At 41.4% G+C, this 24,502-nt stretch overlaps 1 protein-coding gene across 21 annotated transcripts in view; it reads right to left on the reverse strand.

The window, feature by feature from the left end:
• The window catches only part of KIF1B (kinesin family member 1B), an 82,499-nt gene that overhangs the window by 23,360 nt on the left and 34,637 nt on the right, over window positions 1–24,502 (reverse strand). For 15 of the 21 annotated variants that reach the window (XM_048326051.1, XM_048326053.1, XM_048326054.1 and 12 more), the window contains 9 exons: window positions 24,220–24,303; window positions 22,442–22,622; window positions 22,008–22,080; window positions 9,629–9,722; window positions 8,716–8,864; window positions 8,300–8,478; window positions 7,164–7,301; window positions 6,208–6,456; window positions 1,081–1,199 (listed from right to left, as the gene is read on the reverse strand). In XM_048326051.1, coding sequence (XP_048182008.1) covers window positions 1,081–1,199; window positions 6,208–6,456; window positions 7,164–7,301; window positions 8,300–8,478; window positions 8,716–8,864; window positions 9,629–9,722; window positions 22,008–22,080; window positions 22,442–22,622; window positions 24,220–24,303 — 1,266 coding nt within the window. Of the gene's footprint in view, window positions 1–1,080; window positions 1,200–6,207; window positions 6,457–7,163; window positions 7,302–8,299; window positions 8,479–8,715; window positions 8,865–9,628; window positions 9,723–12,913; window positions 17,857–22,007; window positions 22,081–22,441; window positions 22,623–24,219; window positions 24,304–24,502 lie in introns of those variants that run through there. The other 6 variants (XM_048326061.1, XM_048326059.1, XM_048326067.1 and 3 more) reach the window with 2 other exon arrangements.

Below are 24,502 nucleotides of genomic sequence, written 5' to 3' on the forward strand. Positions count from 1 at the left end.
TCCCCCGTTCAATTTCTATTAGCCATGGTGTATTCTGTTCATTTGGATGGATAAAAAAAGTATTTATTTGGAAATATTCAGTCAATGCTAAGGAGACCAAACCAAACTAGACTTTTGTAAACATTAAACCAGATTTTAATTCACTTGCTGTAATGCCTGCCAGAGTGAGTCTTACACATCTTCAGAGTCTGAGTTTCATTATATGTTCCCATGGAGAGTGAAGCTTCCAGGGTTACCCTACCTAAACAAGCAAGAACTGCTGGCAGCTGGCCACTGCTGGGAAGTGCAAATTATGGGAAGGATCCGTGCTCCCAACCAGCACGGATAAGGCATGGCACTACCAACAGCCCACCTCACACTGAGCAAGTCTAAAACATCAGCGACTGAGCAGTGAACTGCAGCTAACTCTGGCACACACACAATGCCAGTTCAGCACTGGATGAGGCCATTACCACCCCATATATCTACTCTTCTGAAAAGAATTCCTGGTGAGTAAACACTGTGTTAAAGCAGCTTCTAAGTCTCCACATTTTTAGTGAGGCAATGAAGGGGGAAACTGCTGCTGATTTCTGTTTATACCATGCTGAAAACCATCAGTGCAGGAACTTCTTCACATGCTCTTGCCAGACCACTGAGGAGCACATTTCTAAGCATTATATAAAGGGATAGTTTGAGCACAGCTAAAACTTGCTACATTTAACTTTGATGCAGGTCACCACAATTATCCAACCATGTACCCTTCTCCATTATTTATACTGGGTGCCAGAAAGAAAAAGCTTTGCTTTAGTTCTAGTTCTCAGACTTACTGACAGTAGTTAAAACTGCCACTGTCCTAAAAAGCAGTGTTGCATTAGTTGTCAGGTATAAACTTCAGTGGTCAACATCATCATAATTTTAAAATCTTTTGATCAGTAGCATTATTTCAAGACTTATTCATGCTCGGCCCATATGGTGAAATAATGAATGACATCATTTCAATAGCAACAGAGAGCAAGCGTTCTTTGCAACATGAAAGTTATTCAGGTTTGAGTATCAGGAGAATGGCTTGATTGGTAAGCCTGGTTTCTGAAGGTCTCTCACCTGCTATGGCCTGCACAGCCACGCGCAGGAAGCCCCGCACTTCTCCCTTCTCGCTGACAACAGCCACCCTGTGGATCAAGGGCACTGGGTACAGCAGGTTGCTCAGGTACACGAATGCTCTGGTGACAGGGAGGAGAGAAACACAGCCAGCATTAGGAATCGTGTGCCAAACCCAACTGCAGTGTCTGCTCGGCTCCTGGGACAGTCAGATCTCAGACACTCCATCTCTTAGACCTGCAAGAGGTCCTGGATCCATCCTGCCCACACAGGGCTCTGGGCAAGCCAAGTGCAGCCACCAAATGCTCTCAGTCAGAGCTTACTGGGACCCAGGGCTTACATGAATGAGTCACAGACACAGGAAGGACACCGTTTAAGAGGATGGCTGTATGGAAGGGAACTGGAGATGCACTACAGTTGTGAATGGAGCTGTTAGCAAGCTGGTAGAATCTATTAGGGAACTACTGATTATAAACAATGAGGTAGTTGGAAGGGATAAATTAAAAAGGAATTGAGCTACTGTGCTCACACAGCCTCAAATTTTTACTGAACATATAAAACCACTCTTAAAAACAGATTGACTGAATGTTTTCTCTCTTCTATATTCCTTTGATAACACTGTGTGCAGAATAATCAAGAAGCCCACAATAAACCAAAAGTCATCACTTAGGTTTCTTGGAAGATTCACTGAATATACTGATAGTGGAAGACTGACAGTCTCCACAGGTAAATCTCTTTAGGAGCATTTTATTTATTTCTTCGAAAAAACAAAACAAATAAGACATGACATCACTACTCTAGAGCAACCACTTAGAAATTACAGTTTACAAAAGGAAAAGCAGCATTTAGGCCCCGCACGGGATGATCCTGCCACACACTAACTTTTAAAGTTATATACAAGCAGGGTCTGTTTTGGAGCAGTAAGGTAACCAATTTAATTGTATAGATTTTAATTAAAAGTCAGAGTAAAGTTATTAAGTTATTTTATGTTTCTGCAGTGAATTGCAGTAGTTTTTAAAGCATCACACTTCAGTGGAATTAGCTTGAGCAAAACTTTAAATGTTGAAAAGCTCAAGAAGTCAGCTAAAGAACAGCTCTCAGCAAGGGGAAAATATGGAAGGTTTTATTTATTGAGTGAGCTGTTTCAGAAGAGTACTGAGATGCACAGAACTTTAACCAATAGTTTTACCAGTCATTAACTTTAAAGTTTCTAATGATTTAATTTTAATAAATTTATGCACATTAAATTACACTAAACAATAGTAATTTGTTTAACTAATTTCCTCCTTACAGTTCTTTTTATTAGTCTTTAGTACTATGTACAATTAATTCCTGTAATTTATCACTGTTATTGTTTAACATTCCTAGGGCAAGTCCTGCATGACAAAAGGGAAGTGTTGCTCCTTGGGTTCACATGCCCATTCCAAGGATGAATGAATTCTTTTGAAATGACAAGGAAGTCAAACATGTGTCAGTCATGAACCAAAGACACAAAAACAATGCTAGTAAAATAAAAGTTGTGACACAATGCAATGGAGAAGAGGATGATTAATATGGCTATAAAAAAGGAAAACAAAAAAATAAAGAAAACCATACAACAACAACAAAAAAACCAACTGCAACATAACACTTCACTAAGATTAGGATTTAATTCCTTTTCAGTCTGCTTCAAAGTGAGGTAAGCACTGATAAAGCAGGGGAAGGGAGAAGAGACTAAATTTAAAGTAACAAAATTAGAAGTTTAATTTTATTTTTTCCCTCTAACATTTTCATTTTTGGCTTTGAAGTTTCAGGTGATGCTCATCTGAGAAAACAGCATCCAACCATACAAGGAAACAGTCCCTGAAACTGGAATTGTTCACTTGGACTGGATCAGGGATGGAGTTCAGGAAGGTACATGGTTCTGTGCTCAGCACGGAAAACACACCCAGTTTGAAAAGCACATTTCAAGCCAGGGAGAACGGACATTTCCCAACAGAACAGAAGCCAAAGAGCCTTGCTTTGATGTGCACGGTAGGAGTCTCACTAACTGACAGGCATTGCAGAAGCCTTCCCCCTTCAAAGCCAAACTAATAGAGAGTGAAAGCATCACCTGCATGAAAAATAAAAATATATGTTTATTTGCAGGGCAAGAGTTCTGAAGCTGCTGCTCAACATGTGACAGCCAAAGCATCCAGCTGGATTAACCACTACCACTAATACCATCCCAAGGAAAAAAACGTGTTTCTCTTCTTCCTTAATTTGTTTCCATCCAGTCACCTTCTTCACCAGAATCATTTTAACTTAGAGAAAGCAAAGCACATAATGCAAAAAGTTTTGAGCTTCCTGCTTGCTGATGAAAATGCCACAACTTCTGTAGAGTGGAGAGCAACCGCACATGTGCTGCACCAAAACAGAGCTGGGTTATGCAGCAACACTGCTGCCAGTGCCATTCCATCTGCTTCATCGTGAGACAGTGCCAGGTCAGGAGTGGATGAAATCTTAAGGTTATCCTCCTCCTCTTCCCACATCCGTGAGGACTCCCACTCCCCAAACAGCCCCTAAGTGTCCCCCTGCACTTAGTCCAGCAGACTGAAAGAGGGGAGCTGGATTAGCAGAAAGATTGGTGAGGTAAAATGGCATACTCACAACAAAACTAGAAATTAAATTTAACAAACACAATTTTTTAAAAAACCAAAACAAAACCAACAGAACTCAGAATGATGGCAGATATTTTTAAAGTAAACACATTAGGATTTAAATAAAATAGCCCATAGTCCTCTCCCACCTCCCTTAAAAACAAAGCAAATGCTTGATATGTCACACCATTAAACAGAATCAGCCTTAAAGAAACCCAGCATGCCAGAAGAGATGGCTAAAGGGACCAGCTCTTTTTTCTTTTCTTTAAGAGTTACAAATAAAAGACAGTCATAGCACAGAGAGAGAAAAGAAAATAACTGTGATGGCCAGGGAGTTGGATAACTACATGATCCATTTCTCCTCCTCCTCTCCTTCATGACCTGCACTTGTTATTGCTGACAACCCCCCCAAAAATACTAAAAATTGTTTTATTTGTCCTTCACATTCTATAGCACATTAACCAGCACACAGTTGGAAGTGATAAGGAATTTTGGTTTTGTTATAAACTGAAAGCTACCTTGTGCTCAAGACAATATCTATGCAGACGGACGTACCCCTGGTTCTTGTAATTCACTGTTCAAAAGCAGAATTCTCACACTGGAAGACACAGAGGACTCAAAATAGTTCCTACTCAGTGGTGCTGGACATTCTAACAGCTTCTGCTGACAGAATGGGCACAACAGAAGAACAGGAATAGAAACAATAGAAACGAACAACTGAGAAAAAGTCACTCAGCTCTCTAGCCTCATAATAGGAACTAAGTTTCATTCCTCAACAGTCACAGCTCTGTACATGCAGCTCACACCATTCAGGCCAGTGCCCAAAGTGCTGCAGCTTCACATGTCCATTCACAGAGACAGAGCTCAGAATTCTCCACAAAACAGGGAATGGGAAGCAAGCTGTGTGACTGCCAGGAAGCACAAGTGTTTTCATTACACACTGTATCTGCTCAGCTTGTGCTGTGCTTCCTGAGGCGTTTGTGAGTGAGGATGAATAGCTCAGCTCTTTCCCAAGCTCAGGGGGAACGGCGCTCCAGGGGCCCCAGCTGCGGCTGCCAGCGCCAGCACACGGAGCAGCCCTGCGCTCCAAGGAGCTGACAGCCAGCCCAAAGCAGCACAGACGGCTTTCCCAAACTGCCTCCCCACCCGCATCAGATAATCAGATTTGGTAAAACATGTTATCAGGCACTGCACATAAGGGCACAAATTCAGAGGTCACAGAGGACTAATGCAATTTCTTGCAGCTTTCGTAATTTTTTATCAAAAACTGGATCAAGGAAGTTCCAAGTTTCACTACAGACAAAGCCTGAGGTTAGACAAACACACTACACTGAACTCAAAGCTTGAAAAAAACGGCAAACTCAATCCCTCCTTTTCATAAATAATGCAAACAAGTGTCTTGCATTTGATGAAACTGCACAAAGATCCCACCATCCTGACCATGAAGTCTTTCCTGCTTACACTCACAGAGAAGGATACAGCCAAGCTCTGGTCCCTTGTCCTTTGTTCCTCCCTTCTGCTGGCCACAGAGCCTTTTTTTTGTACCATGGCTGTGGCAAGCACCTCCCTGCCTTAACGAGGACGTTGGCTTACAGGGTAAGCAAGGAAGCACAAAAGCATATCTGGGGGAGTGGGAAGCAGCAGAGAGAGGAGCCAAGCCACTAAATAAAAATGGTTTTGTTTCTTGTAATGAGAAACATGTTTTAGCAAGACTATTAATGAAGAAACAGTGCAAAGAACTACATTTCTTTAATGTAACTTGCTGTCCTTAAGGGTCTACACCACAGACTGAGGTCTGATAATGCCCTAATGCTTTCTATTCTGGAAAACTCAATAATACTCTAAAATACATCAAGCAAACTTGTTTCAGAAATTCAAGCACAGTGCCTGGGGAAAGTGCCGATAAACATAGCCAGGGAATTTCACAGTTGATGACCTTTCACTGTGTAATGCTGGCTACAGAGAGTCAAGCATAATCTGAGAAGCCAAATCACCTCAGAGATTACTCTTTTCCTCATCCGGAAGGAACCATTCTTCTTTCTCCTCATGCCATCTTTTCATATGCAGAAGATGTTAAATTTTCAAAAAAAAAAGATCTCTGGGTTTGGACTGAAGGTCTTTCCACCATAGTCAGATTCTCTTCCACGGAAGAAAATGACACACTACAATTCTATCTTAGTGACCCTGCAACGGCTAAATAGGGAATTCTATAAATAATGTTTAAATACTGTACACAAACCCCCATTCATTCCAAGTTGTGACAGTTATCTAAAGATAGATTTACTCACACTGTCACATCTAAGGGTTATTTTCTCAATTATTACTTAGGTCTTCATGGCCCCAGACACAGGAATTTAAAACAACGTTGAACTACACTCATTCTCTGGCAATGCCAATTTATGGACACGGATATTTTGGCTAGACTGACCATCTGTGTAGCACGAGGCAAAGCCATTGCAGTCTGCAGCAAGAGCTGGTCCCTTTTGGCCATTCTCAGAGTAACCTCACCAACCTTCCCACTAAAATGAACCAAGGGGATCGGTCGTAAAACGGGTCGCGCCCATCATTGAAGAGGTCTGATCCCTCCTCAGTTCCAACGTCGGAGCCAGTGTCATCCACAAAGGCCTCATCATCAAAGTCCTCCATCTCATCCTGCTGCTCATCAGCCAGTTCAGTGATGTCGGAGTCGGCCGTGGAGAAAGTGGGGGAGGGCGTGCGATCGGCCAGGCGCTCGTTCACGCAGCCATGGAATATGGGGGAGCTGCACATCAGTGAACGGACACCGATTAACAGGGTCAGCGCACACACGAACCTTCATTTAACACTTCTTTGTTGCCATCAGCACAGAGACCACCTGAACAACGAGCAAAGGCTTCAAACCACCTGGACTGCAACGAAATGTGAGGGAAGGGATTGCCAACGAAGTCAGGGGAAAGTGTGTCCTTGAACGGAGCAGGAACCAAATGAAAGAGGAATAGAAACATGGCTGAGCATAAGGATCTTGAGAGCACATCCATTTAACAGAGCTACAGTTCTTATTTCCAACACAGCAGTTCTGCAAATAAAAATATTGTAAAGGTGTGGCTGACAGCAGGAAATATTAAAGAATCCCATCAGACACTTCCCTAGGATATGACCAAACTATTTGAACCACACATATGAGAGACTCTGGACCACTTTTCCAGTGTTCTTTATATTCTCACAGCTCTGCTCCAGTGACTTTAGATAGAACTTAGCTGGTTATATTATTTTAAAATAAATTTATAACTCACTAAAGGTTCACTCAAAGCAGATTCTACTAGTTGACACCTGAGCTGGTAATATTCTAAAGAGCATTTTCTACTCTTAACTGTATTTAAAATCCCTGAAAGACAAAACACAGCTGACACAGAGGCAACATGGTTTATTCAACCATTCCACGTTCAGCCAGAGCTGCAAATGAAGCAGCAGGGAGGTGCTGTCCCGTACCTTCCCACGAGCTTGAACCAGTGGAAGCGGTCGTAGAAGGGGTCACTGCCTGTCAGGGTGCTCTCGGGCTCCTCCTGGGTGCTGGAGGCCACTTCCCCAGCGCGGTCGTACATCTCACGCATCAGCTCCAGCCTCTGCCTGCGCAGGAGAAAGCAGCAGTAACAATCTTAAGAGAGAGTCAATAAAAAAGGCAGAACACAAAGTGATGCGTTCACCTCCCTGGCTTCACCTGGACCAAATTACACCCAGGAACAGAGGAGGCTGTACCCTAAATTTGGCACTTCACTAATTCCCCAAAATGTTAAGAGATTCTGGGAAAAACTTGGTTGGCTAAGCCCTCTGAGCACAAGGCAAGGTCACTGCAGAAGCTTACATAAATCTTAGATTTCAATTCAGCTTCTAAATAATCTTCTTCCACATCTAATTCTGGCAGATTTTTTGCTTCTTTTTTTACATCAGACCATGGTGCTGAGTAATTTCAGCAGTTCTTTGCTCCACTCCAGAAATGTTGGCATTTTGATTCAAAAGTAAACCGATTCCATTACAAACCTTAATTATTCATTTATTTTATTGAAGAAAACAAGTGTTTCACACTGCGAGATCCTTTGTCTGGAAGCTATTAGTAGGAAAAAAGTCCTTCTGTCAGTATTACAAAATGGGGAAAAGAAATGTCATTTACATGTGATGAAAGTAATTCAGATTGCAGTCAGAACTTGTGAGAGAATTTGTGTAGCTTCCATAGAAATAGAATCTCCTTTATTTAAGCTTTTTATTATAAATTATGTCCTATACTGCCAGGTTATATAAAGCAAGTGGCAAGGAAATTATTACAGTGAAAGGACTGAAAAAAGCAGTAACGCAGAGAGATGAGCTATGATGAGTCTTAACTAGATTCAAAAGATATAGTCTAACCTCGAATTACAAAAATTAAATGTGAAGGTGAGATGAGAACCTGGAGAAAAGTGCACTCGTTCAAAGAATCTGGAAAGCTGCTATTTAGAACATCCCACACTGTCTAGAAAGTTTGGGAGGACACAGAGAAAAAACAAACACAGATAAGGAACAGCAAGGGAAGAAATTTTTCAGTAAAGTTCCTTGGACACAGGGAATTTTATTCTCTAATACTGTTTACATACTTGAGTTTTTCTAAGGACCAGTAATGTGTTGCTCCGTTCTTCAGATCCTGCACTTCCACAGCCACCACTGTGCGGGGGAAAGGCCGGCAGTCCCGGCTCTTCTCCGGCTCCGCGGGCAAAAGCTCCGGAGGCAGTGGGGAGTACAGGGTGTCCGTGAGCAGGACAAACTGGAACTGCACCTGCATGGAAAACAGACATTACTTTGGTCCTGAGAAGCCAGATGTTGGCATGGGATGTTCACTCAGACAGAAGTCCGAATCAAAGACCCACAATCTTCTGAATCCTTTTACAGCCCAAATTAATAAGCAAGAGACATACAACTTTAAAGACTAAAGTAACTGAGAGCATTTGCAGCAGGATTATACAATCAAAACTGACGGGTCAGAAAATTCAAAAGCAGCTCTGCATGTCCCTACCTTTTTCTTTAACTCTACACTGATTGCATTGGCTTCTTTCAGATATACTGCATTTCCCCAGAGCTGGTCCCTCAGTGAAGTGAACTGGTGGAATTTCCACTTCCTGAAAGCCCACTGGGCGAGTTCGTATTCATGGCGTGTCCAGGGCACTGGGAAGAGCAAAGAAACAGAGAAATAAAGCAATGTGGCTTCTTCTCAAAACCATCACATGCAGTATCCAATATTCGTGCTGACTGTGCCATCAAGTTCTCAACACATTTTCTGGAAGAACAGAAAACAAAATCCTACACTTACATTATTTGCTGTCAAAAAACTGGACTCAAACTTCCTCAACATTAGCAGTGGAGATTAATGATCACGTAAAGGAGATTTGGAATAGAGGAAACAAATTCTTTTCTACTCCTATTATTTTCAGTTATTTGGCAACTATTAAAGCCAAATGCTGAAAGAGTGGAATGAGAGCAAGTATAACGGGAATAATAAATTATCTACTGTCCAGAAATGGAGTTACACAGACATGTCACAGCACTCTAAGAATTCCTATCAAGGAGGAAAGAGAAACTTCAAAATCAAAACAAGGAAACAAAGGCAACAGTGTTATTTTAAGACATCTGAGCTCTGTTAGTGCCAGGAAGAGAGAGATTCCTTCAAATTCAAGGCCACCAAATTAAAGCTTGGGATAAAACTAATCTAGTTTGTGCATCAGTTGTATTTGGAGACATGTATCTACTGTTCATGTGGAATGTATTCTATAAATGGGTATTTGAAATCTCGATGCTTAGAGGATTACAGATCAAGAACTTACAGTGTTTTGCAGCTTTCCAAAGCGAGTTTTCTATCTGTTACAAGGGATGGTACAGCAGCTGTTCTTTAGGCTTGGCTATATCGAAATTACTTTTAGCTTCAAACTCACCTTCTTCCTCCTCCTCCTCCTCCTCTGTTGTTTCAGCTGCCAAGGACCGTGTCTCTACCTGCTTCTGGAGGGCCTGTAGTTTACTCTCATAGTCCTGTGGGGAGAGAGGAGACACTGTGTAGGAGGACAGACAGGAGCCAGGAGGAAGCTGAGAGAGACCAACAGCACAGATGGAGTGACAGACACAGATCAAATCCACACAGACACTTCCAGGAGTGCTCACAGGTCACTCACACACCAACATCTGCTTTAGTGCAATCTCCCCTTGAAAACAGAAGACAGAGGCCAATACAATTAAGACAGAAGAGGTGGTTTCCAAAATCACCAGATTTACATGCTCACAGTGTCTTGAAGAGGGAAAGGTTTAGGATGTTCTTTTGGTGGGGTTTTTGCTAAAGACAGGAAGAAGGGGATTTTATTTGGAAGCTGCTTGCTGCTTTCAGAGAGGTAGGAAAGAGGCAGAAATAGAGAAAAATGCAAAAATAATTTTGAAATGGGAGGATGATTCACCTTCATTTTCTCAAACAGAAGGATTAACAGCACCACTGAATTGCCCTTTTATACAAAAAAAAAAATTCATTTCAGATATTAGTGGGGGGAAGCACTTTGTTTTCAATTAGATTTTCCCCTTGGCATGTAAGTACCACTGTCTCACATGTGTATTTAATACATCAGGAGATAAAATACCACCACTGCCCTGGCAGAGAAGTCTGTGCAGTGGCTTCCCCACGAGGAACACTTCAGCAATAGCTTCTGGTACAAGAGCATTTTGTTCCTGTTCAGCCTTATCATGCCTTGAAATAAATGCTACTAAAACCTAATGAGCCTTTTATTATTTGCTGGTAAAACAGATACAAATGAGAACAGACTCTGTGACAGTGTTCTTGGTCTGAAAGCCTATCCCACTAGTGTATTTTATTTTTTCTAAGATAAACCTTTGGCATATATTATACAAATTAAACTGGTTTCTCAAGATTTTTATACAAGAGTTACAACAACAATTCACTAAGAGTGTTGCTGAGCTCTTAAGGAGAATTCTTGAAGCCTCTCATCTTGTATTCCAACCTTCTCTCTTCCACAGCTCCAAATCCTCCAAACTCCAATGCCCAGTTTGCAACAATACGTTCTTAAGTCCAAGAGCTACAGGATAAAAGCTTCACATTTTCCTCCCATCCCACTCAAGCATCCCACCTAAAGAGCTGCATCACTTGGTTTTGTACACTTAACCACAACGTGATCGTGTCAAATTTAAATCAGCTTCGGTCAGAAAGGCTTTAGACTCTATTCGGAAAGGAAATACACCTCCAGAACACTCCTTTAGGCTCTTAAGTAATATTTTCTGAACGTAGCATTAACAAACAGTAGCTGTGTCCTTAGAAAGCGCAGGATTTTCAACACCATGAATTCAAAGCAAACTGAACTCCAAGACAAATGGCCTTCCCATGATGGCTGCATTTTAATTTTCCAATTTCCTCTTGAATATTTTATTTGGCTAAAATGCTCCTTCTTCATTTGTTTCTGCTCCATTCACCGTAAGTTGGCTACTTACTTAACACAGCAAGTAACCTCAGCCCAGCAGCATAAGAACAGCAAACAAAACAAATATATATCCTTTCTTTCGATATTCATTCTGAAATTCTTAAAGCGTCACCAAAATTCTATTCCAGACTTTGTGAGAAGTCTCAGACTTATCCACCCTTCTGAAACGCCCAGCATACTCCTGAAATTTTTTTAACATAAAGGCACTTTCTCTGATTTTTTCCCCCCATTCCATGCAGATAGTGCTACTACGCTTGAAACCAAGATAAAACTGGTCAGATGCAAAGTGACACGAATAAGCTTCTCTCACTTGCAAGGAAAGGCAAAATAATTTCTTTGCCTGTAGTCTGAAGTCAATAACGTCATTTCGAGCAGCTAGACTGTAGAAATGGAAAGCTCTTAGAGTAGTGTTTTAATAGAATCTTTTCAGATTCTTTTGCAGAAACTGAAAAGCTACAGAGGGAAGGGCCAAAAATCAGGAGCATTCCACTGCAAAAATTCAGCATGAAAAAAACAGGCGCATTAAATTAAATTCACAAAGACCTGCTTCTTGTCTTCCCTATTTTCAGACTTGTGAGCCAAGTATCTTCTGTACACTTAAATACTGAGACACATAAATGCTTAACATAAGCAGACACTGTTTATTAACTCCACACCAACAAATACTATTTTAAAAACAAACTAAAATAATTGAAGTTTGCTTTCCCATAACGAAAAAAATAGCTACTATTTCCCTAAGCAGGACTAAGGTTGTCTCTTGGCACTCGGTACTGGGTAGTATTCTAAAATAATTGGCACTGAGCAAGAGCTGAGGCTGAATTTTGGGTGGCTTCACCCAGAAGCTGCACTGACCGCAAGGGGTTGGTTTGCTGTACGGAGAGACTGGTCAGCTGTCCAGGCCGGCTTTTCCAGGTCTGCCTGGTGAGAGCACACACACGATGGTTCGTACCAATTAAAGGTGCCTCAACTGCTAGAAAAGGTAAAAACCGTACCTAGAAGCTGCCCCGGGGTCCCTGCCCGGATGTTGTTGTACAGCTTCAGGATGGTTGGTTTCACAAGCTCCATCAATGTGGAAGAAGGGAATGCAAAGTTTATTTTGCCCAGGGGCGTGGAAATATCTAAAGCCACAACCACCACAGATTTGGAGGGGTTGGGGGGGGAGTTGGGGGGTAGGCAAGGAAGGAAAAGACCCCAATCAACCAACAAACCTACACTCCTACACACTCAGACTAGACAAAGCTTTTAAGACCAGACTGGACCAGTTAAAGCAGAGCACTGCACCACAACAACTGAGACGTGATGTCTGCCAAGGTACTGCTGTGTGTGACTCTCCCCTGTATTTGAGGTGCACAGAAAAGTCCATTTCTTTTGCCTTCAATGAGCAAATAAATGGAGAACAGCCACCTCTGTGTTTTCTTCCAGAATTTCGATAAACAGCACACAAGATGGTACAATGGGACAGCACTGAAGAGGGGAATGGCTTATAGCTCCTTGTGCCATAAAAAGCTCTTGTTTTCTTTTATATTGAATTTAAATAAGCTGTCTGAGAGTAGACACAAATCTGCTTTGCTGCTTTCCACATAACAGCAGAAACACCAGGGTGGATAAACTTACAAGAATCAGATTGAGGAACAATTAAAAAAACCTTTTTAACTCTGCTGGAACAATCCCAACCCCAAAATAAATAAAAGCAGGACAAGCCTGCAGCCAAGTTTCATTTCCATTTCACTGAGACAAGTCTGACACTTACAAGAGTATTTCATAGTTTATTGAAAGAGCACTTGTTACAATACAAACCAGTTCTGCTTTTCACAAGGCAGAAACTTGCTCTTAAGACAATCCAAAACAATAGACAGATCTGAAAATCCCATTTAATTCAAAGGCAGCTCACTGCTTTCTTTACAGTACAAACCGTTACACAGCATAGATTTCTCATGTGGCAGCTCCTGAAGAGATTCAATGGGAAGTATCCAAGAAAAATTTCAACATATAAAAAACAAATTTCAACATATAAAGGACACAGTGAGGGAGATACTGAAACTATGCTGAATGTACTGATAAAAATAGCATCCTCTAATTTGACAGAACCCTAAATTCAGATTACTTGAGGAAGGATGCTGGAGTCAATCTGAGTGAGGAGCATTAGTGATGTGCATTTGACCCCACCCCCCAAAACCAGTGTCCCAGTGAGTCCTACAGGACCTTTGAGAAGCCATCATGAAGGCACAGGTGGATCCAAGCCAGCTGTCAAAGCACAGCACAGCAGCACTTGGCAAAGGCAACTGAACTTAGTAAAAGAGCACTTCCACCACGGATGCCACATTTCCATTAACCTGAAAGCCTTTTCACACAGACATCTATGGAAGCAGCTGTCTCACTGTTCATTAACTCCATTAAGAGAGGATTTGGAGAGTTGTGTGTACTTCTGAATAGTGCAAGGAAATCCACAGTTCTCACACTGCTTCCCTTATCAGATGAAGCACTGCACTGCAATTATTATCAAATTCTTAAATATCCTCCTAAAAATCAGGAAAAAAGCTGCTTCCTTGAAGCAGACTGGACTCCATTCTGACACTGACTGTCCTTTTCCTGTTCTGTCAAATCATACAGCAGAACAGGCAGGGTTGCTCTTCTAGTGCTGTACTAAAACTGGGGTAAGACAGACTGATGGCAACCTATTGCTCACCAGCACCACCCAGGCATTTAGAGAGTTCTCCTCAGAGTTTTAAGCTGACGGAATTTGCACAAACGTTTTAGTGTTTATCATCGAGATATCAAGTAGCAGGAGTTTTAGTCTCATGTCAGTACACATAGTTCCACAGACCTCAGAATTACTCCATGCTCAATCACGTGGTGATTTCATACAGGCAGCCACAACCCTCCAAAACACAGGACACGAGATGGAATTACTTCAGGCTTCTCCCACGACCTATCCCATGCAGACTAACCCTGTTTGGCTCACGTATTCCTATGGAATTGAGAGGGTTTTCTCAAGCACGCATTTTTAACAGAGTCCAAGCCTTTTTGAGGATATATAAGAACTCATTATGCTTGACATGCACAAAACAGAAGTGCAATGCACCACTGAAACAGGATTCTAAAATAAAGATAACAGCAAAACATTACGTGCAGCCCAAAATTTTGCAATTCAGACTCAAGCTCGAAGAAAGTGTTGCTCATCTACAAGCCTCCTCCTCTTTAAGAATCAAGACATTTTTGGAAATGATACTTTATTTCCTTTGTTCAAGTAGGCCACAGCATGAGACAAATGCAAGTTACAAAGCCAGATCTGGACACAAAATTAAACGTGCCATAAAGTAAAACTCCCAAGTAATCAGACCAGTTTGTTCTTTTAGGAGCTGGAGGGACTGACTTTGTGTCTCCTACAGCAGAGGCCACTATCCCATCAGTGACACATGAGACGACAATTAAGAGCTGACACTTGATTAATTGATATGTAAATGGTGCGTGTGTTGCAACAGCACCTACAACATGCCCAGCAGAGGCAGGGGAAAAGTAGGATAGGACAAAAAAAAGATATGGAAAATAAGCTTAAGGTACTTGCCACTCACTTACAGCTATGCTGAGCCACACACAAGTAACAATTACCAGTAGGGCTTATATTTTATAAAAAAATAAGCAACCTCAAGTAAATTCAGGATACTTGTGCAAAACAGCACAAATACACTGCAAAGTGCACCTACCTTACCAAATGTGGTACAGTGGCCAATTTTGTTTTTAAAATTTTATTCAAGTTAAATTTAAAAGCAAAATAAGTCCTCAAATATTTCTACTGGCTTGCAATTAAGGCCACAGATTTTCAAAAGTAAGAGCAACTTTGTCTTGCACTTTTGGAAACTCAGAAAAAACGCCCTGTATCTTTAAGATTGGGACTCTCCAACTGAGACAACACCCCAAAGCCTATTCCTTAATCACTAGTTTTTCAGTAATTTGCTTGAAACAATCAGAAGCAGGAATTGCAAGCCTTTGTGTTACAGCAAATCGCCTGCAAGTACAAACCCCTTGAGAGCAAAACAGATATGAAAGATTTTAACTTGCATTTTGAGTGTGAAGAGAAGGAAAATGAATCTTATTTTCTCCTCAAGGCAACCTTCTCCTTTATTAAACGAGTCTTGAATTCAAGTTTAATCCAAGACCAGAGGCACTAACATGAGGTATCACATTAAGATGAAACAGTTCAATTCTCCCATCTCACAGGAGAATTCAGCCAACACAAAGTAGTGATTTATAAATCTTCCTAAGAATAACTATTTCAAGAACATCTCCCAGACTCATGCCCGAGAAAGATGAAAACATAAAATAAAAGAATTAGCTTTTTGAGTGCACCAGAGTGTTGAAAAATCCTAGTTCCTTTCCACAATCTCAGTATAATAATTAAAAACTATTATATTTAGAGATACAATGGGAATTAGAAAAAGCTTATTTCCAAAGAATTGCTTCAGCATTATATATATATTCTGACATAAAATTCCATTCAGGCTGGTTTAACTGTCACAGCAATTTCATACCAATAATTATGAACTTAAGCAGAAGAAGAGACATCTACTCAGGGAGTGTGACCCAATAGCTCTTCTTAATTTCTTTATAAAAAAGCGACACATACCTTGTCAGCCGACAACTTTTGGTTTATAGATTATTATTATTATTGCTATTAAAAATTGAGTTAAGAGTGGAAAACATTGTTCTGAAGAACCAGATCCATTTAAAAACAGATGGTCAGTTTCCTTATTGCTAAGAAAAAGGTCACAAGAAACATTCAGTGCTAGAAACTAAATTCCTCTTTTGATTGTCTACATAAAACACAGGAGGAAGGTAGCACTTGGTAAGTTCCAGACAATATTTTCAGCATTAGAAAAATACTTCAAGACACACACACACACACACAAAAAAACTTGGTAAATGAGCTAGTGGGAAGTTCTCCCCTCCACCTCCCTCCCTCCAAGTCTTCTAGTCTATGAAAAAAAGTTCTTACAATTTTTCAGAATATTCTTCCAAGGGATGCTGTTAAAACTGCAAGGAAAGTCACATGCAAAGTGCCCGGGCCGCAGGGCCGGTACCTGGTGTTTGTGTGTCGGGCCTCCAAAGCAAACCCGAGCCCCAGGCGAGGCCAATCCTGGCTGCTCCTGAGCCGTCAGCCAGGACTGCCCCCGTGCCCTCCTGGCCCAGCCTGCCCTGGGCACTGCTCATACTGTGGTTTCTCTGCCCGCTTTGAGGTTGGGAGCTGAGAACTGGCGCCGCATGCGCGGGGGCGTCACAAACTGGTTGTGGTGGTTGGGCCGGTCCGTCAGTTTTGGGGGGGTGCCCTCGGCGCTGCCGCGGCCGTAGGGCTGCCGGTGCTGGTGGATGTGGCGCTTCTGCTGGAAGCTCTGCAGCTCCGGGTTCTGCTGCGCGCCCGCCGAGTGCAGCGACTCCGACGAGCCCGACGCCTGGCGCCGCAGGCTTTTCTGGGAGCCGCTATTGAGGGAATTGCTCCTCCAGCGCAGCTGGGGCGCCGGCTGCTGCTGGCTGCTGGGCTGCGGCGGCGTGCCCAGCTGCTGCCTGTTAATTTGGATATTATCTTGACTCCTCTGCGGGCCATAAAGATTCCATAGCTGCTGCGCATCCTTAGAAGCAGCTTTGCTTTCTTTCTCTTTGCCTTCATCTTTGTTCTTGTCATCTTCTTTCGGAATTCTAACCTCAATAACTTCATCCTCGGTGATAATGATGTGGGTGCCTGGACTCCACGAGTTCCTGTGTTTGGGATTGCTTTTGAAAGGAAACCGGGGTTTGCGATTTTCAGGTGGAATAAACCGGTGAGGCATATTCTGTCGACGAAGCTGTTTTGCTATTTCCTGCTGCTGCAGATTTTTAAATCGAATCTGTTCTTGCCTCATCCAACGTAAACGCCCACGTCTGAAAGCTGGATCACCTGCCATTAACTGAGACACACGCTCCTCCTTAGCAAGATCATCATTCTCGCTTCTCTTTGCCTCATCTGTGGGCTTCTTATCCACATCCACTGCACTGGCAGAGTTTGGAGACTTAGCATTAGCTACAGCTGACTGAGCTTTGTCTGGAGACCCTATCAGGGGTAAAACCTTCTCCATTTTTAGCATTTTATTTCTGAGAACTTTGATCTCTTCATCCTTCATGTTGTTCTGCTTCTTCACTTCTTGCAAAATATCTTCCAATTTGTCTATATGCACCTTTAGGTCATCCACATCAGTTATTCCTTTACCATTGGCCATTACATCTTCAATCTTTTCATCTCCAACTCCTACTGTATCCCAGACATCACGAGCGACAGCTCGCCATGATTCGCGCTCGTTTGGGTCTTTTTTCCCATACATGGCACAAAGCTCTTTCATTTTAACAATGGCCAGAGCCTCAATCTCCTGCCTACTGTGCCTGAAGTCATTGAGTGCTACCTCATAGCATATCTCCTTCACAGCCTGAATCTTTAGATCTGAGATGGTGACCCATTTGGAGTCTTTGCTAAGGCGTCGGCGTTGGGGTATCTGGTACATTTTAATAGGTTCTCGTTTCTTCCCACTGCTGGGGAGGCCACACTTTTTTACAATGGTTTGGAGCTTGCTGGGGGGCAGCTTCTCTCTCAGGGAAGTGATCAGTCTCCAACTCTCCTCACACGATCTCTTGTCCGAATCATCCCCACTATCAGAGTCTGCATCCTTTGGAAAAACAAAAATCAAGAAGTGGCCCCAAAATAACCAAAATTAAAATTGTAAGAAAATGGAAAAGCTAAACAAGAAGTAGCAGGCAAAGAAAACTAAATCAAAAATCAAAATAGAACAAGTGATAAGGAAGTCCCTGAAGACTGAGTGTTAGGGCATTAAAATGTATCTTCAAGAGTCATGGACTGTCAAAATTGGAGCTCTTCACTAAATAAAGATTAACATTATATTTAAAAGTCTTGTCATCTCAAAATAGCTGATAATCTAAACTCTTCCCTCCCAAACCCTTCCAAAATCTTTAAAAAGAGCAACTAAAACCAAGTTCCTGATTTTAAATCTTAAAACCAAGTGTAAACTGCACTTCACACATGCTACAAAGACATGCAAATCCCCGCCACACACATTTGCCTTGGTGACTGCTGTTGCTTCTTTCAGCAAATCCTCCCCAGGAAGGTGAGCACAACAGCCATCATAGAAGATGTCATGAGCAGCCAGAGTAAGTCGGGTTAACACTGGTTAGTAACGTTGCACGTGGTTGCAGGGATGCTCAAGTTTAGAATCCACTTCACTACAATAGCAGCCAGAGAAGTGTTAGACGATAAGAAAAAATGAAACAGAAGCAGCCGAAAGGTTCAATGTTAAAAGGACTGTAAGTGCCACTATGACAGATGAAGACAGTGGTTCATACTCCAAGACTTGCTACAAGCTAAAAGGATATCCAGAATCAGAGTTTCAGAGGTGGGTTGTGGTTTGTTTGGTTGGTTTTTTTTTTCCATTTGGCACCTTGTTGCTTAGTTTAAAGAAAAAACCCCATTAGCAGTCTTGTCTGTCCGAAGAATGAGTTTCAGCAGAATGCAGAGTAATGACTTTCTGGTTTTAATTGTTTTAATACGAATTCTCTATTTGATATCCTTGATTTGTCTTCTTCTCAAACCCTAGAGCCTGGAGCTTCCACACACTTGCTAAGCATTATGCGTTTTGCTTCTTCATTACAAGTTTTCCACCTTTTGCTAAATGATTTTTAATGAGCAGTGCTTCAGATTTCCATATGCTAGGAATGTCTGTTCAGATAAACTGCCACCAAAAGTTAAGGATATCCATCATTGCTTACTGCAACCACGAATTAAAATCAGACCACTTTTCTTTAAAGGATTATTAAGACATCTCTTTAACAAGCAAAAAGTCCTATGTATTAATGTGATCCAAACATCTTCAACACAACTGTCAGTGTCTAATGCACCTCTAACTAACACCCCTGTTTTTCACATGGAGATTTATAATACATGAGAAACCAGGAACAGTAACAGCCACTTACTCTAAAACCAAAGGAAACCCAGGTCATTGAGTCAGCACCAAAGGCTCCTAGAGTTTAGACTTTGGGTAGGTGACCACGAAGAATGGGGAATACAACATAATTTGGGGGGCAGTTATGAAAGGGGGTAAAGGAAACACTGTTCTGCCCTACGGTCAAGATTCACATTATATGAGCTTCTTGTGACTTAATGTAGTTTTAAGAATAGTATTAGAAAATCAACTTCTAGTTTAGGTCAAAATATAAGAAAAACACTGGTTTAGAAACAGAATATAAACTCTTTGTGAGTTTACAGCTGACAAAATTTGTGGCCTAAGGAAGTAGCAACTACCAAACTGCAGGTTGCAGTGGAAACCAAGGGCTCCCTGGAGGAAGCCCCTGTGCAGTCGGGCCACTCAGGGATACGACCAGGAAGGCAGAACATGAACTACTCCAACATTAAGTCACAAGTTCCACAGGACTCTGACAGTTACAAAACTACCACAGAACTACTTATGGGTAAAGCATGTCTTGGTATCAAAAGCTGATGAAGAGACACTGAGTCATTGCCCTGTGTGCACTCAGAGGTTACCCAGACCAATTAGTACAGCTATACACCCACATTCCAATATCAACTGGTCACTGCAGAGGCATTATGACCAAGAAAGCCAGGAAGGCCATTTTATCTCTATGAAACATGTTTTCACATTCAATTTGTAAAATGGAGAACAACTACTTCTATTCCCTAGTAATACTAGCAAGGCAAAGATATTTTAGTTGGTAATTTTGGGGGACAAAAGCTATTGTTTATTTTTTTGTACAACACATCTAACAAATAAACACCCAAATTGGTTGGAATCTCAGCATAAAACCAAAACAATCTGGTAAACAGGATTAGCTAGCTTCTTGTATTTGAGATTATACTCCAGTTTAGACCAAGAAGAATAGTTATATCTCAGTATCAGTCTTACACAGCACTAAGTTAGAGAGCCTGACGTTGCAGCTGGATATGGCAGCAATGTAAATACTTTTAAGGTACACAAGCTGAAATGCACTCCCAGCTTTCCCACTCGTTATTCAGCTATGGCTGTATGGATGCACTAATCCTGTCCATTCCAGGCTCTGCATACAGCAACGCAGAAATCATGAGCTGTGTCAACAAGTTTTGCTGTCACCTGAAATACTCTTACTGAGCACTGTGGTAAGCAGGATACTGCTCACTGACCAAGGATCTCATTTGATACAATCCCTTACAACTAGGAAAGGTATCCTTCAGGAATTGCTGAGGCATGTAGGGTAGTATTGCACCTTTGTCCACTAACTGAAACCAGCAAGAACAAAACAAACTTGAAGAAACCAGCATCTTTATTACTATATTAACCAATCCACTCTCTGAAGAATTTTCCCTTAATCTGAAGTATTTGGGGAAACAAATTCCCTTCACAACACTTTTTAAATGCAGCCTTATTGGAAGCAGCTTCCCAGACAGCCAATTTCACATCTTTAATTCATACAATAGCTTAGCTTGTGCCTGTCAGCTAAAATTTAAGAGAGGGAATTCCATTACTTGCATCTCATTTGACACATTGCCAAAAGTTACTCAATACTCAAATTATTTTTATTTTCACATTTTTACTGTACTACTTTTTCGCTACCCAAATTTTAACTATAAAATTCCAGAAATGGAACATTACATCAGTCACACTTAAACATTTTTTCTGAACTAAGGGTTGCCTTGGTCAAAGTCTGCAGCCACTCCTCTCCATCCAAGCAATTAGCCCCTTGTGATGAATTAATAATTAGAGATGCAGAAGTCTCTAAGTGTGTAATAGAAATTTAAAAAAAAAAAAAAATTACGTAGCTTCTTCCAATGGAAGCCACAGTACTTTGCTCCATTCTGGCTTGGGGAGAAGGGCAAGAGCTTTACAGTTCAAAGCCCAGCATGCATTTAACCCACAGTTTTCAGTGGTCTCCATCTCATACTACAAACACGAATCATGAGTTTGAAATTTTTATCAGAATTCTGGCACAACTACATTTGTGTTCTGGCTAAAGACAACCAGCTAAAGCACAATCAGGAGACTCAGGTTTCTTAAGGAAATCTAGATTTCATTCCTGGGTTTGGCCTTGTTTTTCAAGTTCACAGGGTGCTTGAAGACTGCATCCACTTCTATTTGTAATGCACTTCAGAGATATTTGTTGTGAGAAGACTGAAGTCTTCCTATATCAGACTTAATTTATCAGACATCCTATTTGAGAAATATGTGGAGTGGTGGAATTCCCAGTGCTCTGAATAAGTTAACACACTGCTCCCTACTCAGAACCCCACCATTGGCTTCTGTACCACTAAGACCCTCACAAGGAACTCCATGCAGGGGAGGGAGAAGGGTTAAAACATGCACAATGCAGCAACATTTTCAGACATCATTCAAAAAATAAACCTAGTGTATATCAATGTTCTAGGAATCTCTTTGGCAGCATGAAATTAGTATGTTCTGGTGATCCAAGACAAAAATAAAGGCAAACATCCCAAGGAGTAGCTGTTTAGGCTATTAAAAAGGAACTTCAAAAAACACAGAGCACAAAAATGCCCTTCTTTCAGGTTAACTTGCAAGAAATCTGATCTATCCCAACAAGAATTGATTAAAGCCTCTTCACTGTCAATCACAATCTCTGAATTAACCTGAAGGAGCTCACTCACACTGCTAATAATTCACTGTAGACACAAAGAATTTGAAAGCAAAGGGAGAACTGCATTGTGCAGACAACCCAAGCAGGTTTCCTAAACTTTCAGACAAGCAAGGACAGGAATTACTGTTTGCCAGAGGTATAGCTAATCAGAAGCAAGGACACATACCAGTCTTTGCTGCTCCAACAAGAGATCAGCTTCCTCCTTCTCTTTCTTATACAAAATCTCCATTTCTTGTAATCTGAAGACGAACAGAAGAACAGAAGTAGTCAGAGGTCATTAGTCTCATGTTGGTGTTAACTCTACATGCACAGTCCCCTGAACTACAGTTACAAAAGTCATTGCCCTTAAAAGGAACTGTTCTCTGTTTAGTCATGTCCCTGCAAGCTGCATTTCAGCCCTTACCAAAAGGTCTGCAGCGTTAGTGGCAGGTGCTTACCTGTGATCTGTAAAGGAGTTGGAGCACTGAAACACTACAGTAAAATAAGGAGGAAGTTTTCTGAACTTCCACAAGGGGTAGCGGAGATGCTGAGTGGCAGAACCCAGTAAACTACTGCTGACTCTTCCTTGTTTCAGGTAGAAATTTTCAATTATTTTATTACCTTTTCTCCATCTCCTGTTTCATGTCAATGCCCTGCTTCTCCAGAAGCTCCCTCTGAGCAAATGTCCAGTCAACTGGCTCTGAGGGAGTCTCAGCTGATGGTGTTTTCTCTCTTTCTGCTCGTGCTTGCTCTGGGTGGTTGAATCTGAAGACGTGATTTTTACCCATGATGATACGATTTCCTAGAAATAGGAACAAAAGTTTAACTCTTTCAGGCAAGGATTCCAAAACACTGATAAACATTATTATTTGTCCCATTTATCCTGTAGGTGACAGCATAAGAAAAGATTGCCCTATAAGGATTCCTGCGCACATTCAAGGGAAGTTGGTGACAAGAAATGAGAGTGCCTGTGTTGTACAGAACAGTCACAGTACTTTTAGAGGACATCATCACCCTCAGGTGTCCAATGTAATATCCCAGCAGAATTTATAAAAAATTAAAGGAAAAACCTGACAGAGGGACCAACAGCTGCAGTAAATCAAACACACCACTACCTCCCATTCCCTTCCTCCACTGACACTGCCAAAACAGAGGCAAAACCCACTTCAGCACTTCAGCAGAATTTTCAGCTTAGAAAAGCCTGACTTCAAACACTGGAACACATGGTGCTTACTCTTCTTTAAAATGTGGTTTAAATCTATTGATTCTATTTTATCCCACTATTCAGTGGGATCTAGGGAAGAATTTTACAACTTCTTTTACACTAATGTCAAAAGAGCTAAAAAAAAAAAAAAAAAATCTAATACTGTTAAGTCTTCTGGCTAAATTCTAGAGTTATCAAATGTCCACAAAGCCTGAGACATGTGCGTGTCAGAAGAGAGTGAAATGCCTCTGCTCTTCCAGAGAATGTAATAATGGAGTTGAAATTTTAACCAGGCATTCTAGTAAATATATCTCCAAAGTAACCAAAATTGTCCTTATCAATACATTACTAAATTAGAGACTCTTAAAGATGTCAGAGACCAAGTCTACATTCTTCCAGTAACTCAACTGTCTAGATGCAAAAGAAAAGGGGAAAAAACATACTTTTAAAAATAGAAAATAATTACTAAACTGTCAAGTCATGGTATTCAATATGAACCATATACCGGTACAGAACAGCAAAAACTGTTCTTTTGTTTTGTTGTACTGAAGTCACTGCACTTGATTCCATGATAATACTCACCTACAACATGGTACAAAGAACTCAGAAGCAGGTTTTGTTTGCTTGGTTTTAGGTGTTTTTTACCAGTAGAAAAATGGGGGAGGGACGCAGAAAGCATCATAAGATGTTTGAAAGATACAGATTAAACTCCACAATTTAGGGAAGTAATTCTCTCTAATTCTTTCCCCTCATGCCTTTCTAAGGGAATGTAGGGGACTGAGTGGGAAATCTAACGAGAGCAAAGAGAAGCTGCTGTACTCCTGCAGAGGGTCGTATCTTAGCTTTGCCACAAAACTGGGAATTTTCCATCAGTGGCTGACAGTCTGCTCTGTCCCACTGAGACTGCCAAGGGCAATGGGCCTGGGCAAGAAGGTATTTGAATAATCTCAGGCTGAGCAGCAGGACAAGCAGGGTGCTGCGTGGCAGTGAATATTTAAGTACACTTAGATCTAGTGCAGCAAAGGATGAAAGAAAACAAACTGCAGCTGACAGAAGAATGGTACCAACTTCTGTTTAAATGCTACACTCCAGAAAGGTGACACTGTCCCTACACAGCACCCAGCATTCTGTATGTATGATGTAAATGTCATATATAGAGAGAGTCTACCAAAAAATCGATGGTAACATTTCTTACCTGAGCGCAACTGCACAGGCTGCACAACCCTCTTGCCATTCACGTAGGTTTCTGATCGTTCACAAGGCTCCAAAGTAACAATAACTACAAAGAAAACATTGATGAGTGAGACTTTGGAGAGTCCTGTAGAGGAACAGAAGTGTGCAAGCCCCAGAGGCCTCTCATTTTCTGCTTATGTTCATACTAACACCAAAGAAGTGAATCACCCTTGGATGTCATGTTGCTTAAAAGTAAAAACCCACGAGGACCCTACTGACTTCTCCACATACTGCAGTTAGAAACT

The sequence above is a fragment of the Corvus hawaiiensis genome, chromosome 22, assembly GCF_020740725.1.
Source record: "Corvus hawaiiensis isolate bCorHaw1 chromosome 22, bCorHaw1.pri.cur, whole genome shotgun sequence".
NCBI lineage: Eukaryota > Metazoa > Chordata > Aves > Passeriformes > Corvidae > Corvus > Corvus hawaiiensis.